At 40.7% G+C, this 17546-nt stretch overlaps 1 protein-coding gene across 2 annotated transcripts; it reads right to left on the bottom strand.

Moving 5' to 3' along the window:
• Positions 1-4993: 4993 nt before the first annotated feature.
• LOC120306691 (alpha-1,3-mannosyl-glycoprotein 4-beta-N-acetylglucosaminyltransferase C-like) lies at positions 4994-17221 on the bottom strand. 2 transcript variants are annotated; one of them, XM_039340339.1, is made up of 4 exons: positions 17149-17221; positions 11499-11663; positions 8217-8361; positions 4994-6242 (listed from the first exon to the last, which is right to left on the bottom strand). In XM_039340339.1, exons 2-4 carry the CDS (start codon positions 11646-11648, stop codon positions 5104-5106), a joined length of 1434 nt encoding a protein of 477 aa, XP_039196273.1. In that variant the 5' UTR covers positions 11649-11663; positions 17149-17221; the 3' UTR covers positions 4994-5103. The 2 variants fall into 2 exon arrangements, with proteins under 2 accessions (XP_039196273.1, XP_039196274.1); XM_039340340.1 differs by having other exon boundaries at positions 11499-11575; positions 17149-17210.
• Between the last annotated feature and the right edge of the window lie 325 nt (positions 17222-17546).

The following is a 17546-nucleotide window of genomic DNA, read 5'->3' as shown; positions in this document are numbered from 1 at the left end:
GCTTCACCCTGCAAGCATGCTGTGACCGCCACCACCATCGCCCAATTGGAGGAATATAAGGTGGTATAGCGGTCCAAGTGGTTTAGCACGTGGCTCAGGAACACTGCTAGCCGATCTGAGTCACCATCGAATGTGAGGGCGATCGGGGGGGGGTTCCATACCATGTTCTGTGGCCATGGGGCTGGCGCCTGACCTCCGAAGGGGGCAATCCCCGGGTGAGGTGTAGGGCGAAACCCCTCCCCCATGGACCCTGCCCTTTGTCTGTCAGTACCTAAAGATTGTCCTGCCGCCGGGCGTGGTCCCAGGCTATAACGGGGTCGTTCCGCTTCAACCCGCCCCGGGCCAGGGTCCTGGAACGCAAACTGGTCGCTTGATTTTAAATCCAATCCTGGACTGGACAGACGGAAACGGGAGGCATAGGACGGACTGTCCCTAACAGGACTACGGAGTGTTGCGGGGTGGAGACGTTCTCCAAACTGCTCTCTTAGCACATCTAAGGTATACTGTCCTGGAGCCGTGGAGCAGCTCCATTCCTCCTCTAGATCCCCAGTCACCCGACGTTCCCTCCATCCGGTGAAACTCGGCGCTAACCGCCGCCCCCTATTGTTCTCTGGTCCTCCCCACGCCGAACCTAGCCACCAGTCGGCCTCGCCCCCCCCCCGGGCGTTGCGGCTTCAAACTTGGTTCCAGCATCTCCGGAATGCGAACCCTCTCCTTTGGCCGCACTATTGGCTGCTCGACTGCCGCGCTGCCGACATCCGGGCTCTCCAGCTGTTCGTCGGGTTCCGCCGCCTCTGCGGTCTCCACCGGGTCTGCCCCTTGTGTTCCCTCCGCCATAACACTGCAGGTAACCGGCGTCGAGCAGCAAGCAAAAGGATGAGTGAGGGTAAACTTACTGTAAGGAACGTCCTTGAGTGAATCAGGCAAACAATACACCAGGCACGTTCCAGGATCCAACAAAGTTTATTGCACGTTGCAGGAAACAAAGTTTACCCTGGGGGAGGCTCCAACCCCGCGCACTATATGCCGTCCCGGACTACACCCATAGCACACACCCTCATCAAGCCTTATAAGGAAACCCCGCCTATAATCCACCCATCCACCCCACCCTGTGTTAACCTCCACCGTAGCAAGCCCCATGAAACAAATCCTCAGTCAGTCAGTCCCACAGCAGTAAGCCCCGTGAAACAAGTCCGGTTCCCACGCCCTAACTGATATTAGATCCTGTCAGACCCAGCGTCAATGCATAGCTCCTGCCCGCAACCCCCATTCCGTTTTGGCTTTCACGTGATGTCGTCACATGCACATTCAGCTGGCTGCACGCGGATCACGCCGGCGGTGTGGGTGCCGTTCCGCCGGAACCGCTAGGACGCGTTCGCCGTCGGCGCAGGCTGGAGGCTGCAGCCGGCCAGGTTGGCAGCGGCCAGGGTGGTAGTGTGCTGGGTCTGACACCATTAAAATGGAAAATAGATGCAGTCCCAGAGACGATGGGTAGGGAGGTTAGTTCTTGATTAGGCCCTTATCAACACAAAGGGTTACATGGAAATTCTATCACACCCAAAAGGAAAGAATTTCTAATTCTAACTCTTGTTGAGTGAATGAGAGAAAAAGATGTAGGCAAGGTTAAACCCTGATTATTTTAAAAAAAAACCAACCTCACATTTGATATAGAGCAGTTGTTGGGATTCTTCTGAATGAATGTCTTAATTTTCCTACAGTGAATTACTTAGAGGGAGTATTTAAATTTGTTTATGGCTGCTTAATGAGTTTCAGCTCATCCTGCTAGGAAATCTACAATGTCCACTTTCTTATAGGGTGCCTCATAGCACCCTAAAATGAATCCTTACTCCCTCGTGCACACAAAACAGAACTGACAGTTAAACTTTGGGTAGAGATACGTCAGATCAAACTTCAGGATGAGTCACAGATGCAGATGTCATAAAGAAAATACTGTATGTAAAACAAAGTATAATGTACATACAATTGATTACAAAGGTCTATAATTGTGCTTAGGCTACCTTGCTAGCAACAGTGCACCGGGTGCGAATACAAAGTTTTCTTGCAACAGCATCTTTATTTGCCTAAAAAAATCTGTACTTAGAATTCTGACTATCCTGAAAATGGGCTAAGAGATTGTTTTATTCAGTAATTTACTGTAAGCATGGCCAGTAAAGCAGGACACGATTGTATGATTACAACAATAAAACAGCATAGGAGCACACAGGAGATGAGAGATGCGTTTTTCCCTTCACTAAATACTGAAAGAGTAGAGGTTAAATGCAACTCCCACGGAAGAGCTCTCCATAGCTTGGGAACCATACTGGAGAAGAGACCCTCTCCTGCGTACTAGACATTTTGATTTTTCTGGAAATTCTGCTCCAGAATTCGTGAGTCCACACATCTTAAAATTGTCCAGGTTGAGAAACACTAGTCTATGGGATCACAGGGCTGTCCTTCAGGCAATTCTTAGGTCCTTCAGTATTGTAGCACGCTCTACATGGGGCTACCCTTGAAAAGTGTCCAGAAGCTCCAATTGGTTCAAAATGCAGCGGCCTGTGTGGTTTTGTGCAGATGTAGATGTGCACAGGTGTCATCTCTCCTGCGGGAGCTGCACTGGCTGCTGATCTGATTCCGGGTACAATTCAAGGTACTGGTTATCATCTTCAAAACCCTATATGGCTTGAGACCAGATTATCTAAAGCAGTGGTTCTCAACCTTTTTAATGCCGCGACCCCCAACCGGTTGTAAGTCGAGGACTACTCAACCGGTCATAAGTCGAGGACTACTCAACTGGTGCAGCACCGTTTGCAGAATGGGACTTTTGGCGGGCTCATCAGGGCAGAGACAGTCTGGACAATTCCTATTGGCTTTTGAAAGCCAATAGAATTAGACTCTATTCAAGAGAGTCCATTCTATTGGCTTTCAAAAGCCAATAGAATAAAAGGGAGTAGCACAGCTAAGGAAAAGGAGAAAAAAAATGGTGGACTGCGTTGTTTGGCGACCCCCGTGAAACGGTCGTTCGACCCCAAATGGGGTCCCGACTCACAGGTTGAGAACCACTGATCTAAAGGATCATCTTTTCCTGGTCAAATCTACCTGACCCACCAGAATGGGGAGGCAGGGAATGTTGTGGGTCCCCTTTCCTAAGGAGGTACATCTGGCAGGTCCCAGAAGAAGGGCTTTCGCCCTAGTGGTTCCTTCCGTTTGGAACATTATCCCTGGATAAATTAGATTGCCCTCCACTTTGTCACTCTTTCACAAGGCCCTGAAGATTTTGTTTTGCCAATGGGCCTGGGGAACCCAGAGTGGGTTGGAGCTTGTTCGATTGATTGTTGTAGCCAGGGGGGGGTTATTGTTTTTTATTATTTCTATATAGGTTTTTTTATTTTTGTAAAACACTGAGAGTGAGTAGGAGGCCATACAAATTTTCTTAAATAAAATAAATAAATAATGCATCACCAAAGAGGTATGTCATTTATGTCTAGGAGACAAATATCAAAATCTATCTTTACTCACAAGGCACATCTTTTATTTTCTGTCCATGTGGATTTTTCCCCACTACTGATTCCTTATAACAAAACTCTTATTTAATGTCTCGGCAGGTTGCAGCCCCTGGCTGACCTTGGCTAGGCTTAGAAACTAAGCAAGAACGAGCTGTTGATCTCAAGGAAATGCCAGGGCTTTAGGTTAGATCAGGGGTCCCCAACCCCCAGTCTGTGGACTGGCACCGGGCTGAGGCATGCCAGCAACCGGTCTGCACAAACAAGCAAAGCCCCATCCATGGGATGCAGGCAGCACACAAAACAATGCACCCTCCAGTCTCCGGAAAAACCTCTCTCCACGGAACCGGTCCCTGGTGCCCAAAAGGTTGGGGAACTCTGGGTTAGATTACAAAGGAAAAAGGAAAAAAAAAAAGAGAAGTTACATCTGTAGTGTTGCTCCAAAAAAGTATATGTTATTGGGCAGGTATTAGGTATACCACAGCTTTGAGAGCATATTATTAATATTTTCACAAATATATGCCATATTGGGCACAGTCATAGAACACCCATTTATTAGCAAACAAAATAAGGCTGCCCTCGGTTAATGACTGCCTAATTCAGTGATCACTCAAATTTACAGCAGTGCTGAAAATGGATTTGTGATCAACCCACAAACTGACAGCCATCATGGTTATGATTTTGGTGCCTGGCAATTGGCATGCATTTATGACAGTCCAAACATCCTGCAGTCACGCAATCACCATTTGTGACCACAGTCGCAGTCATGTGACATTCCACTGGTCACTTAATTTTTCACTTAGTGACTGTGTCTCTTAGTGACAAAGTTGCTGGTTCCAACTGTGACCACCGGTTATGGGACTGTTTCTCAGCCTTTAAGATTTTTTTTTTTGTCCCACAATCACTTACTCTATTCCAGGTAAGTGGGTATACTTTGAAACAGGGCATCTCTTTGCAACTCACTTATCATTTTTATTGTCTAAAATAAGATGTGATACCACAGGCATCTTTGGAGGGAAGAGGTTAGAAAAACTCAAAATGGTGGCCAGGACTGTATGGTTGAAGCTTTGCCCCCTTTTTAATAGGAAGCAAAGACTGTCAACTGCATGGCTGAAGCCACCATATTAATATTTTAAACGTGTATCTTCCCTCCCCTCTTCCACAGATGCAAAGCACAGGAGAAACTGTTAGAAACAAAGATTTCATCTGAGGGCAGCCCTTTGTTTTGTGCTATACTAGCTGACCATTTTATTAAAACACACTTTGACGAGGCGTGCAACTTTAACACGCCCAAGGAAAGGTCTACAGCCACAATGACACCATAGTATCATGTTGGAAAGCCCATTTAGGAATATTTAAATGCTCTGCCATAATCAGAAATGAGATGTTTTTAGAAAAAAAAAAATTCAAAGCCATAGTCTTTGTGAAAAACTGCTCACGCTACAGTGTTGCTTTTCTTTTCCTTTTATTATTATTATTATTTTTGCCTTCCATGTTTTAAGTTAATTAAGGAGAAACAGAACTGCTCTTCAATCAGAGAAATCAAGAGTTAGAACTTACAGTTACAATGAAGGCAACTCGCTTGAATGAGAGAATGTGCATTTCAATACTTCTTCACCCAAATATTAATTCTCCTTATTCTCAGCCATTCCTTTTGTGGCGTTGTGACTTGAATTCGAAGACACTCTATCTCCTTGTTTCTTTGCTTATCTTCGAACTCAAAACGTCCATTCTTAAATTTTCCTATTTGTCTGAAAATCAGGCATGTTTGTCCCTCGTCTAAATAAACTTTGAGTCTTCCCTCTTCGACAAGACCACCATAGAGGATGTCCTTACTATATTCAGCTGACCCCGTGTAAATCAGAACCTTCTGGGCAATAATTGGATTCCCAAAAACAATGAGGAAAAAGCTATTTGCTGTCACATCCTTGCCCCAGAAGACCTCATTTCCAGGAGGGCAGACATTTTCCGGTGTGTAATTTAAAACAATGGGAATGTTTGTGAAACACGAAGCACTAACGATATCTCCCCAGTCTCCGAAATCTTCGTCAAACTCCGAATCTTTGATTTCCATTTCAATATTGTGAAATGAAGAAACCCTCCCTACGTGTTGGAAAAGGGAAGGCCGGAAGGTTATGAGAATTTCTTGCGCCCTTGATTTATGAAACAGTTCAAGGAGGTGGTCTCCAGGCATGTTGCGATAGAACATCAAGAGGAATCGGGCTAACCTAGTAAGATCGGTGTTATGATAGAGCTTCCCTATGAAGCCCAGTGTCGAAAATGATATTGTGGTCCAGTGTAACTTGGTATCATGTAAGTAACTTTGTATGATGGATACAAAATTGGTGGCACAAACAACATCATCTTCTAACATCAAATAATAGTGGGACAGATTGGCACAGAAATTAAGTAAATAAGCATAGTCCACGTTTTGTTTGGCTGCATAGCCGATGTCTTTCCTCTTGTCCCACTGTCCTACTTTCAAATTCCCTAATGGAGGATAACTTGTTGTAGAGCTTTGGATAACAAGTAATCTTTTCTCAGCAACATGTTCACTAAACTTTGCTTTAATGTCTTTGGCCGTTTGGACATTTATCTGAGAATCATTATTGGCAAGGTATATCACTAGGAGGATCTTTTCCAGTTCTTCTGCAGAGCAGTGACTGAAAATGGACTCAACTGTCCCCAATAAATGCTGTTCCTTCTTTTTATAGATCGATGAGATTCCAATGCTCAAGAAGCCTGGAATAAAAGAGATAAAACAAGCATCTACAGTATAGCAGTGGTTCTCAACCTTTTTAATGCCGCGACCCCCCAACCGGTCGTAAGTCGAGGACTACTCAACTGGTGTAGCACCGTTTGCAGAATGGAACTTTTGGCGGGCTCAGCAGGGCAGAGACAGCTTGGACAATTCCTATTGGCTTTTGAAAGCCAATAGAATTAGACTCTATTCAAGAGAGTCTATTCTATTGGCTTTCAAAAGCCAATAGAATAAAAGGGAGTAGCACAGCTAAGGAAAAGGGGAAAAAAATGGTGGACTGCGTTGTTTGGCGACCCCCGTGAAATGGTCATTCGACCCCAAATGGGGTCCCGACCCACAGGTTGAGAACCACTGATCTATAGCAAAGATGGAGAATCTTCTTTGTGACAAGTATTACTTATCACAGTAGAATCTTTGGGAACCTCTGTTAGATAGATTATTCTTTAGTACAAGAATAGATTCCCATCTCAAATTGTGGATGAGATACAAGAATAGACTTTATTTTTTATTTTATTTATTGATTTATTGATTAAATTTACTTTGGCACCCATCTCGCCACTGGTGCCTTTGGGTGACTTACAACATTAAAAGCAATAAAACCATGAAAAATAGATATTTCTAGTAACAATAAAAAAATTACAATTAAAGATAGGGAGGGATAGGATGTTTGGGGGTGGGGGTGGGGGAAAGATGGGATCTTCTATTAATCCATCAACCATCTCCAACATGATAGTCCCCCTTTGTGGCCTCAAACCAACTGGCTGAGCTGGATTTTCAGGCTTTTGCAGAAGGCCAGGAGGGTGGGAGCAGATCTCATCTTGGGGTGGGGGGGGGACAAGATCTTTCAAAGGGTGGGAGCCATGGCAGATGCTTCCTGGACCCCGCCAGCTGGAATTGCATATCATATCTGAGCTGCAAAAGTCCAAATTATCATTAGATAAGGAAATGTAGCCTTTTGTTGATATCTAGTGCTAGCTTCAAGGGTTTTTTTCCCCTCAGTGTACATATCTTGTATGTCCTCACATACAACGGATGGATTTAGAAAAGCATGAGGAGTGTTAACATCTCACAGCTTTCCTGACTAATCTTTTCTATGACCTCGCAGAGCCATCAAAATCTGGGGAAACGTGAAAATGTCCTGTATCACGAAAGCGTTCTTCCTTCTTCAATGTTGACACAGTGGTGCAGTACTGCAGGCTAATTCTGCTGACTGCCAGGGGTTCAATCCTTACCGACTCAAGGTTGACTCAGCCTTCCATTCTTCTGAGGTTGATAAAATGAAGGTCCAGATATATTCTTTTTTTTGGGGGGGGCAATATGTTGACTTTGCAAACTGCTTAGAGAGGGCTGCAAAGCACTGTGAACTGGTATATAAATCTAAGTGCTATTGCTATTCTAGGGTTATACTTGATATATCAAGCACTGTTTCTCAACATTAACACTTTTAAGATGTGTAGACTCCAGCTCCCAGAATTCCCAGCCAGGAGTCAAAATCCATGCATCTTAAACTTGCCAAGGCTAAGAAATACCGTTCTAAAGTTTCAGAGAGGCCCTTGGCAGAGTTTCTTTGACCACAGGCAGTCTTTTGGCCACTGTTTGTCATAAGCTTTCATGGATTTAAGAACTTATAGAATGTATGTTTCCAAATATAGACAGCAACATGGCTGATCATAAAGCAAGCAGAGGAAGAGGGATTTCTGTGGCAAGTCTTAAATATGAGTTGATTTAGCCAGTATGTTGCTTAGATCAAACTATACAATATAGCCCACCAACTGTTCAAAGTTATGTGGAGTACTTAGAAGTAGATTTTTAGGAGTCTCAGGACAGCGAGATGGGATATAAATTTAATAAAATAAATGAATAATAAGTTTGAGCAAAGCACCACTCCAGAAATGCATTCATGAAAAGAATGATGAGTTTAATAACAGCGTTATAGAGAAACAGCTTATACTTACTCATTTTAGAGGAAGGGGATCCAACAAGGTATTGATATGTAATGGGTAAAGGACCCCAAGCGCTTTCAGGTACGCTGATGTTTAGATTCTTTGGTTTCTTCCAAAAATAATTCTCTGGAATTATTATCTTCTTTCTTCCTGGATCCTTAAATGTAAAAAAGCATATTTGTTTTCCAGCATCCCCCATCTGCATTTGTAGAAGACTGAGCGTTATCATCACCTTTAAGTTAATATGTCAATCTATGTATCCTGGAACAATAGAAGTCAGTGGTTCTCTACCTGTGGTCCCAGACGCCTGGGAGGGCCTGCGACATCATCTCTGGGGGTCCGTGCAGGCTTGAAGAAATTTTATGATTTAAATCTTAAGTCTTGGGGGTCCTTAGCCTTGGTCCATGGCCACAAAAGATATTTAAAGGGTGTCCATGTTGAAAAAAAAGTTGAGAACCCTTGTCAGAAATCATTATTTGATTTTTTTCAGAGGTTGACAAGACCTCCTATCAAACTTTGGTGAGCCAGAACAGGAAAGTAAACAGGACCTGCTTTGCTTTCTGCTTTACTGATTTATAACTGCAGTTATTATTTTCCTACTTCATTTCTTACCACTAATTCCATTATTATGCTCTCCTTGTTTCTTTATTACATCCTCTTTGACTTCTATCTTATATATTTTATTTCCTAATTTTATTATTATTTCCCCTTTATTTCTCACTTCAGTGTTACTCCTGTCTTTGATTCCTAATACATCTTTAAAAAGTCACCTTAAGTCAAGTCAAACTCAGCCCCTGGTGACTTAACAGAGACATAACCATATAGCTTTCCTGGCATTATGTAAACACAGTTTGCTGCTACTTTGTTCGAGTGGTTAGATGGAAATCAGGTAAGATGGGGCTATGATATGTTATTTTTATTTTTCTGGTCTGGGAACTTAATAATAGTAGCAGCAGCAGCAGCAGCAGCAGCAGCAGCAGCAGTAGTAAAGTTGGAAGGGACCTTGGAGGGCATCTAGCCCAACCCCTTGCTCAGGCAGGAAACCCTATACCATTTTGTACAAATGGCTGTTCAGTCTCTTCTTAAAAATTTCCAGTGTTGGGAAGTGTTTATGGGAAGCTGAGCTATATATGCTATTAGGCTAGCTCAGTGATGACACACCTTTTAGAGACCAAGTGCCCAAACTGCAACCCAAAACCCACATGAATTGTCGGATGCTGGGTGGGTGTGCCCCATTGGCTGGGTATGGCCCATTGGGTGGGCATGGCTGCAGTGGTAACGGCAAACTGGGTGGGACTAAAAAGTTCAATCAATCAATTCCAACTTTGCAAGATCTTTTTTTTCCCCTGCGAGAAGTTGAAATTGATTGATTGATTGAACCTTTTTTTTTTTTTTTTTTTTTGCACACGGCGGCGGAGGCCTAAAGTGAAAAGGTTTTATAAAACCCAGCTGAAGGCCTAGGACTGGGGTGATGGCACGCATGCCCACAGAGAGGGCTCTGAGTGCCGCCTCTGGCACCTGTGCCATAGGTTCGCCACCACTAGGCTAGCTTCTCAATACTAGCACCAGGGAGAAAAATTATCCTGTATTTTTTATTCAAACTCACATTTAATTTGATGAAAGAAAAACTGCTTTAGACATGATTTCATGTCGGAAAAGGATTTCACATTAGAGAAAGCCTTAAGGGTAGAATATGGTGTTCTTGACCTTTTAAAGCAGACATGTCCAACTCGCAATGTCACATGACATCGCACGACATATTGGAGCTTTTTTCCCCATTGCCGGCAATGTGGTGGGCATGGTTTCTTGGTAACGCATCCAGCCCATGGGCCAGCAATTTCACACCCCTGTTTTAAAGTTATGATCTGGCCAAGGAGTGTCTTTTACTGCATAGCTCTCTCTTTCCTGATCTGCAGCCTCCTTGACTTCCCAGCTGTAATAAAATCCTAAAGGAAAACATCAGGAAGAGTCTCTCTCCCGTGGAAATATTGTCCACCCAATTTCTATATTGGGGCAGTGTGGTAGGTCAGTGGTTAAGACGGCTGGACAAGAGGTTTGATCTGAGTGCCATGCAACGGAATGAGCTCCGGTCCATGCCCCAACTCCTGCCAACCTAGAAGTTCAAAAGCAAGCAAATGCAATTAGATAAAGTAGATTTCAGTGGGAAGGTAACAGCATTCTGTGATATCATGCCAGCTACATGACCATGGAAATGTCTTTGGACAGCGCTGTTTCAACGGCCTTGAAACAGAGATAAGCATTGCCCCCTAAAGTCAGAAACGAATAGCAGTGCAAAATCTGCACAGACTCCTTTGCCTCCCAATTCTATATTCTAAACTTCCATTTAGTTGAAAGTTTCCATCTATGCCAATGTTTGCCCAGTGTTACTAATTACAGTCAAGTGAGTCTGTGCATCAGCTGTCAGACCACAGACATTCTGCAGAGTTACCCTAAGCCTACATTTTATATTGAAATACTTAACAAGAGTAATACATATTTAATACAAGGGATATAGTTTGGTGTAGTAGTTGCAGTATGGGTGTTAGAAACCAGGAGACCATGAGTTCTAATCCTCCCTTGGGCACAAAGCCAGCTGGGTGACCTTGAGCCAGTCACTTTCAGGCCCATGAGGGAGACAATGGCAACTTCTGAGAACCTTGCCAAGAAAACTGCAGGAACTTGTTTACGCAGTCTCCAAGAATTAGACACAATTGAATGGAAGAAAAAAAAAAGCACAATTAATTCCAGTGCTACTATAATTGTAATACAATGTCATATATTGTCACATGTACCACATGCACATACACAGAGAAAAGCCAGGCTCCCTGAAGAATACAAATCAAGCAAAACAAAACACAAATGTCTTAATGAAAATATACACGGTTTAAAAGTTTCCCCTGTCCAGTCGTAACTAACTCAGGGGGGCAAGGCTCATCTCCAATTCTCAGCCAAGGCAGCTTGCACTGTCTGAGAGGCACTTCCATCATCATGTGGCCAGCATAGAAATGCAGAATGCAGTAACCTTTCCCATTGAAGAGGTACCCATTTATCTACTCTCATTTGCGTGCTTTCAAACTGCTAGGTTGACAGGAGCTGCTCAGGTCTTTAATCCGGGCTGTTGGCTTTCCAGCTGACAAGCCCGGTGTCTTAACTGCTGAGCCACCCACACCACCCAAAATGAGAATACACCATTTCATTTTTAGTTGCAATAGTAAGAACATAAAACATTTAAAATTCACAAAAAGCACTATGCAGAATTGGGTCCACAACTTCTTCTTCTTTTCAAATACTTACCATGAATGATGTTATTCTGGGGCATTTGCAACTCTTTTTGCTTTGCTTCCAGATCATAGCTAATAATATAAAGAGTCCTAAGAGAAACCATAGTCTGATTATTTTTCCACAAGTGCAGGCTAGGGAGTTCCGTCCATTCTTAGATTTCATTGTAGTTTTTATTCCCTTTAAATGCAAACAACAAGCCTGAATGATCTTCTACAGCAGTAAAGCTAAAATTACATTTTAATTGATATTTTTATATTTCAATGCAAAATGTTAATGGCTGTTATTGAAGAAATTCTGAAAGCAACATAATTTTTAAAAATCCTTAGGGAGATGTTTATTTATACTCTCAAGAGCTGATCATGCATATCTGCTTTTCTAAAACTAGAGAAGTGAGATGATGGCTACTTCCCCCAATTCCTTGCCTTAATGCTGCCAAAAGATGATGATTGGTTTTATAGTATAATATTTATTTACATATCATTCAAAAAAAAGACAAACAGCTAAGGATGAAATAAAAAGACCAGAGTGCATTCTCTCCAGCAGCCAAAACCCAGATAAACAAGGATTAACAGGCAAACAATCAAGTAGAAAACAATATCCTAATCAAGGACCTGCCAAGGAGAAAATCACAGCCCCACCCACACTGGAAGGGCAAGCTGCTGTATATAAACAGGAAGAAAACCCCACTTACTCAAACTGATGATGTTACCTAGTAGGGCAATGAAACGTTTGCAAGCAAACAGATAAGTTCAGAGAGCACCAAGGACTCCATAGTATAATCTATTCTATTAGGAGTGTGTTAGCTCAGAGAAAGCTTGTAAAAATCCACTTGTTTAGTACATTGTCCTCTAACATAGCAACTTCAAGATTACAAAGCATACAACAATGCAATTACTCTTTAAAACAAAGGGAACGTAAAAACACAGCTTCGGCTGAGTATTTTTTAATGAATACAAATAGCTTCTTACAGATTTTTCTCCCAGATCTCAACTCTGGACAGTTGTTTTAGATAATTAATTTTAGATTCCTTTTTGGGGTGCTGTCTTAATGTGTTTTAATCTCCCAAATTATGGGGCAGTATCCTAGGGGAGACTTTCTAAATGAGGGTACTTATTCTAAGTAGACAGGAACCAACCTTTTGGTTGAGAATAGCGAACTGGGCTTCTCTTGAAGCCTTGAATAAGCTCAGCTACATGTTGCTAATTTTTTTGATTTGGCAGCCCAAACCATTTAGTGTTTAAAGGCTGAAGCTAGCAGTGTGATTAGGTTGAAATCGAAAAGGATGCCAATCTAAACAGCTACAGAATATGTAGTCTTATGACAGACAATGGCAAACCATGTCTGAAAAGCCTTATCAAGAAACCTCAGGGACTTGTCCAAGTAATCTCAGAAAATTGAACAGAAGAAAAAAAACAACACTAGATATCAAACTATGTTTAAATTAGGTCACTGGCTGTAATAAAGGTGAATATTATTTTTATTGGAGGACTTCCTAACAGTGAGGACAATTAACCAGTGGAACAGCTTGCCTTCAGATGTTGTAGGTGCTTCATCATTGGAAGTTTTTAAGAAAAGACTGGACAGTCACCTCTCTGAAATTATATAGGGTCTCCTGCTTGAGCAGGGGGTTGAACTAAAAGCCTCCAAGGTCCCTTCCAGCTCTATTCTGATTGATTGGTGGCTTGCCATGGAGCCTAGAGATCTCTATTTATTCTATTGCATACCAGTTCTGGCCCGAGGGTTTCATTTGCTTCCTTAGATTAAATAATGGAATGACTGGGTCAGTCAACCACATATTTGTTGATACCTTAGCCTACACCACTGGGTTCTTCTGTCTTGGTTTTAGCCCTGCCTCTCCAAAGCTAACTTATTTCGTTATGAGAAATTGATTGTTATGGGTCAGTACTATAAGCTTGTCCCAGATAGTATCAGTAGCTGGAAGAGGAGGAGTATAGCAAATGTGTAATTTTTTGACAATTTTCTAGCAGATTGTCAGTATCTTCAGTCACATGAGCTCAAAATTATCCATAGCAACAATGGGTTAGATAATAGTGTGTTTTTTCCATCTCTAATTCTGCCAAAACTGTAGTATGTAAGTTAGAGGAGGTACAAATATTTTATCTGCTCCAGAGTGTATATGCAAACTTGGCCCCAAAGATTTCAGTTTCCAACTCATTGCTCTGTGTCAGGTACGTTAATGATCACCTGAAAGAGCTCTGGTCATCAATGTTGTGCAGATTGAAGAGTGGTTAGAAATGGTTTTTTTCCCTGCTGCTCTTGGCACTGAAGAATAAAATGTGCTTTTATTAATGTTCAGCCTGCAAAATATTTCCATTTCATTATGCTTAAGTCTTTAAAAAATGAAATATTCTACATTTGGATAAAAGCATGTAGGAGTAAACAGTTTGCTGAGAACATTTAGCAAGATGGTGGCAGATCCTCTGATCAATTCTGAATTAAATCTCCATAAAGATACAAGGACACCGTCTGGATCTGTGTGTCATTGAAAGTAAATAATAGCATAGGATTCCTTTCCATCCATTGTAGAGCCAACTTGCAACCAAACATAACTTGATTAATGATTTGTCCATGACAGCAAAACTGTCATAAACTCTATATTGACAGGTTGGGCCTATCTTAAATCCAATGCAGATCAAAGTGTGTTATGGCAGCACAAAGTTTTGAACTGCCTCATCAAGACAATGACAATATGCATGTAAATGTATCACACATTTGTATCTCTGGGATTTCTCAATAGTATCTTAGTACCGTTAGGGTGACTATTGAGCAATTGGGTGAATGGTACAGCTATGTGTACATTTTGCTTCTCTAATTCTCCCTCCCCTTGACCCAGATCATCATCTAATTTCTACATTTACTGGTTATTCTGCTGTGTCGAGAGAGTGCCCTTCTTCATACCTTCACTTGGTATGGGAAATACGAAAGCAACATAAATATAAGTATATGGATTACAGAAACTGTAAGATAGATGATAGATAGATAATAGAGATAGAGTTAGATAGATGGTAGATGATAAACATATAGACATATATAGATGAGAAAGATGATAGATAGGTTTCCAGTTCTGGATCGTGGCGCTTCTAGTCGCACAAAGAGACTTGTCTCCTCGTCGGCTAGTTTCCCTCCGCCGGTAGACCCTTATGTGGGTTGAAAGTTGCCCTGGAGGGTGTGACTTTCGTCAAAGATGCTTCGCTTTGCTGTGGAGGAGCGGCGGCTCCTCCAGCTGTCCGGGCCAACTCTGAAGGCTGACGGAGAAGAAGACCGGCCAGTAAAATGGTCGATCACCTAGCCGCTATAAACACCTAATATAAAGTCAAAGAACATCTAAGCTTGAAAACCCACTGTGGTGAATCTGGGTGAGACTTTTTTCTTTGCTCCTCTTTTTATTCTACTTTGCTTTTTTTTTTTTTTTTTTTTTGCCTCTAACAGCTCTGTTGGAATTATTTCCCTGGCTTGGAAAAGCAGCTTCTACATGTTTGGGAAGAAAGGCGTTGAACAAAAGAATAGAACAAAATTTTAAAGACTACTTTTATATATATATAGGTTTTGGGGTACTGAAATTTTTTTTAAGAACTGTACTATCAGTTTATGCTGTTGTTCTTTTTTTGTTGAGCAGTATTATTATCCTATATTGGAAGAGTATATCCTTCTCCACTTTTTCCTTAAAAAATAGAAAAAAGGAAAAAAATGACTCTTGAAAAAGATTTTTTAGCTTACTGAGGACATCTACTGATCAAAAGCTAATATTGTAATTGTTGACTATTTGGAGATGAGATGGTTTTGGCCTTCAAACTGTTTTTTAAAGAGAAAGATAACCTGATGCAGCTGAACAACTTTTAAAATGGAGTCGCATTCACACTTAAATTGTAAACTTATTCTGGAAAAGATCTATGAGGCTAAAGAAGAAATGTGTGTTACAATGAAAGAGTTTACTACAGAATTAAGAGCCAGAATCTCTCCTTTAAACTTCAAAATTGACTCTCAGACTACTTCTGACTATTCTATAAAACAGACTACACAAGAAGAGGACTTAACTGAGAATAAAGAGAAATTGACTTTGCCTGATAAGCAGTTCACTTATGGTTTTGAGGACCAGGAAAAGCAAAGACTGAGATCTGAAATGTCAAAGCAACAAAACTTTATGGTTAAGAGAAACAGAGGGCCAATGCAGAGGCCAAGATGGTTTTCATGGATCCAAATGATACTACAAGCAATAAAGAGAGACTTATCAGCTGGAAGAGAAGCTCTGTTATGGAAACCTACCTGGCAGAAGAAGAAGGCCAGAATAAGACTGAAAAGAAGTGAAATTTAAAATTTTATGTAAAGGATTAAAGGCAATTTAGAATTATGGATTGATTTAAGGACTAAGATTATGAGTTAGATGTAAGAGAAACGGGCAATTAATGGAAGATATATATTAAATTGACTAAGAATGTACTTTTTGGATTGATGGGTTTATCAATATGAAAATTATTATTTTTAATAAGATGATTTGTTTGTTTGATGTCCAATGGATTGAAATGATTTAAGGTTTGATATTATCTTGTCAGCTTAAAGAGATTGACTGATGGATTAGATATGTATAGGATAGATAAATATTTTAGCTTAAAAAGGAGATATTTTTAGGTAATGGATTAAAGATAATCTGGAATTATGGATTGATTTAAGGTCTAAGATTGTGAGTTAGAAGTAAGAGAAAAAGGGGCGATTAATGGAATATATATATATTAAATTGATTAAGAATGTGTTTTTTTAGAACGATAGGTTTATTTGTAAGAAAATTATTATGTAATGTTGAGTTAATCTAATAAAATGATTTGTTTGTTTGATAACATGGATGTTATTAGTTATGAAAATTAACTGGGTGAAATTTGAATTCTGTCGAATGGATTGAAATGATTTAAGGTCTGATTTTATTCTGTCAGTTTAAAGAGATTGATTGATTGATGGATTAGATATGTATAGGATAGATTAATATTTTATTTTAAATAAGGGATATTACTGGAAGAAGAAATAAATAAGATTTATGATAAAATTAAGGAACTAGAATATATTTGGAAGGGATACCCGAACTGATAATGTTTATACTTAAAGTTATTTTGATTATGGTAGTGTAAATTTATAAAGCCTTAAAAACAGGTTTAGGTTGAATAAATTTAAGCTAGAATTGGACTATTTTAAATAAAATATGTTACTTAAGGGAAAAAGAGAGGGAGTATTTGATGTATTGATTGAATTATGTATATATGTTTTGTCTTTGGATGTTTGACTACCCTAACACCACGGTGTGTCTTGAGTACTTTGTTTTAAAAATCAAAAAACCAATAAAACATGTTTTTTTAAAAAAAGAAAGATGATAGATCAACAGACAGTTGATCGATGCATAATAAGCAGACAGAGATGAGAAAGAGAGATGATAGATGCATCACAAAAGTTAAAGATTGTTCCTTTTGCTGTCATAGAGAATTGGAGACTACAAAGATCAGATATGCTGTACAGCCTACTATCCTTTTGGGGGTGGGCTGCAATTCTCATCATAGCCAGCTAATAATTTTTTTAAGCACTGCCTTTTTTCCTTATCCCCCCCCCCAACTCAAGAAAACCCTTACTTCACAAATGGCTCACATCACCAAATAATTACCAATGATTATTCTATATGCAGATTTTGAATCAGCAACAATTTTCATCAGAGATCAACAGTCACTGCACTCCAGAAGCCACCAACTGCCATAGAATTTATCTGCCAATCAACAGGACAAGAACTTTCCCTTGGGTTCTTCTTTTGCTGCTGCTTTTACATAGTTGCTAGATCCTAATCCTAATCACATCTGAACTGTTGTAAAGTCAAAGGATCTGAATAAAAGTAGTCTTCCCTTCACTCCCTCTGCTTCTCTGCCTAAGTTTATTGCAAATGAGGATTATGCTCACCATATGTTTTTTGTAGAGTGAGGGTAGGCCACAATAGTAAAATCACATACATGTATGCCTACAATTTTGAATGGCTTTTGCAGATCATAGCAAACAATTGTTTAAGTTACA

Source organism: Crotalus tigris, unplaced genomic scaffold, assembly GCF_016545835.1.
Source record: "Crotalus tigris isolate CLP2741 ecotype Arizona unplaced genomic scaffold, ASM1654583v1 scf7180000017744.3724543626:3957646, whole genome shotgun sequence".
NCBI lineage: Eukaryota > Metazoa > Chordata > Lepidosauria > Squamata > Viperidae > Crotalus > Crotalus tigris.
The sequence above is the reverse complement of the archived record's forward strand: the minus strand, read 5'-3'. Positions and strand labels throughout refer to the sequence as shown.

Bases quoted from the DNA above. Each gene is read 5' to 3' on its own strand.
- LOC120306691 (XM_039340339.1), bottom strand. From the start codon at position 11,648: ATGAAATCTAAGAATGGACGGAACTCCCTAGCCTGCACTTGTGGAAAA. The intron at 8,362-11,498 runs GTAAGTATTTGA...TTTACATTTAAG, and splicing joins CCAGAATAACATCATTCATG to GATCCAGGAAGAAAGAAGAT. The intron at 6,243-8,216 runs GTAAGTATAAGC...CTTTTATTCCAG, and splicing joins ATCCCCTTCCTCTAAAATGA to GCTTCTTGAGCATTGGAATC.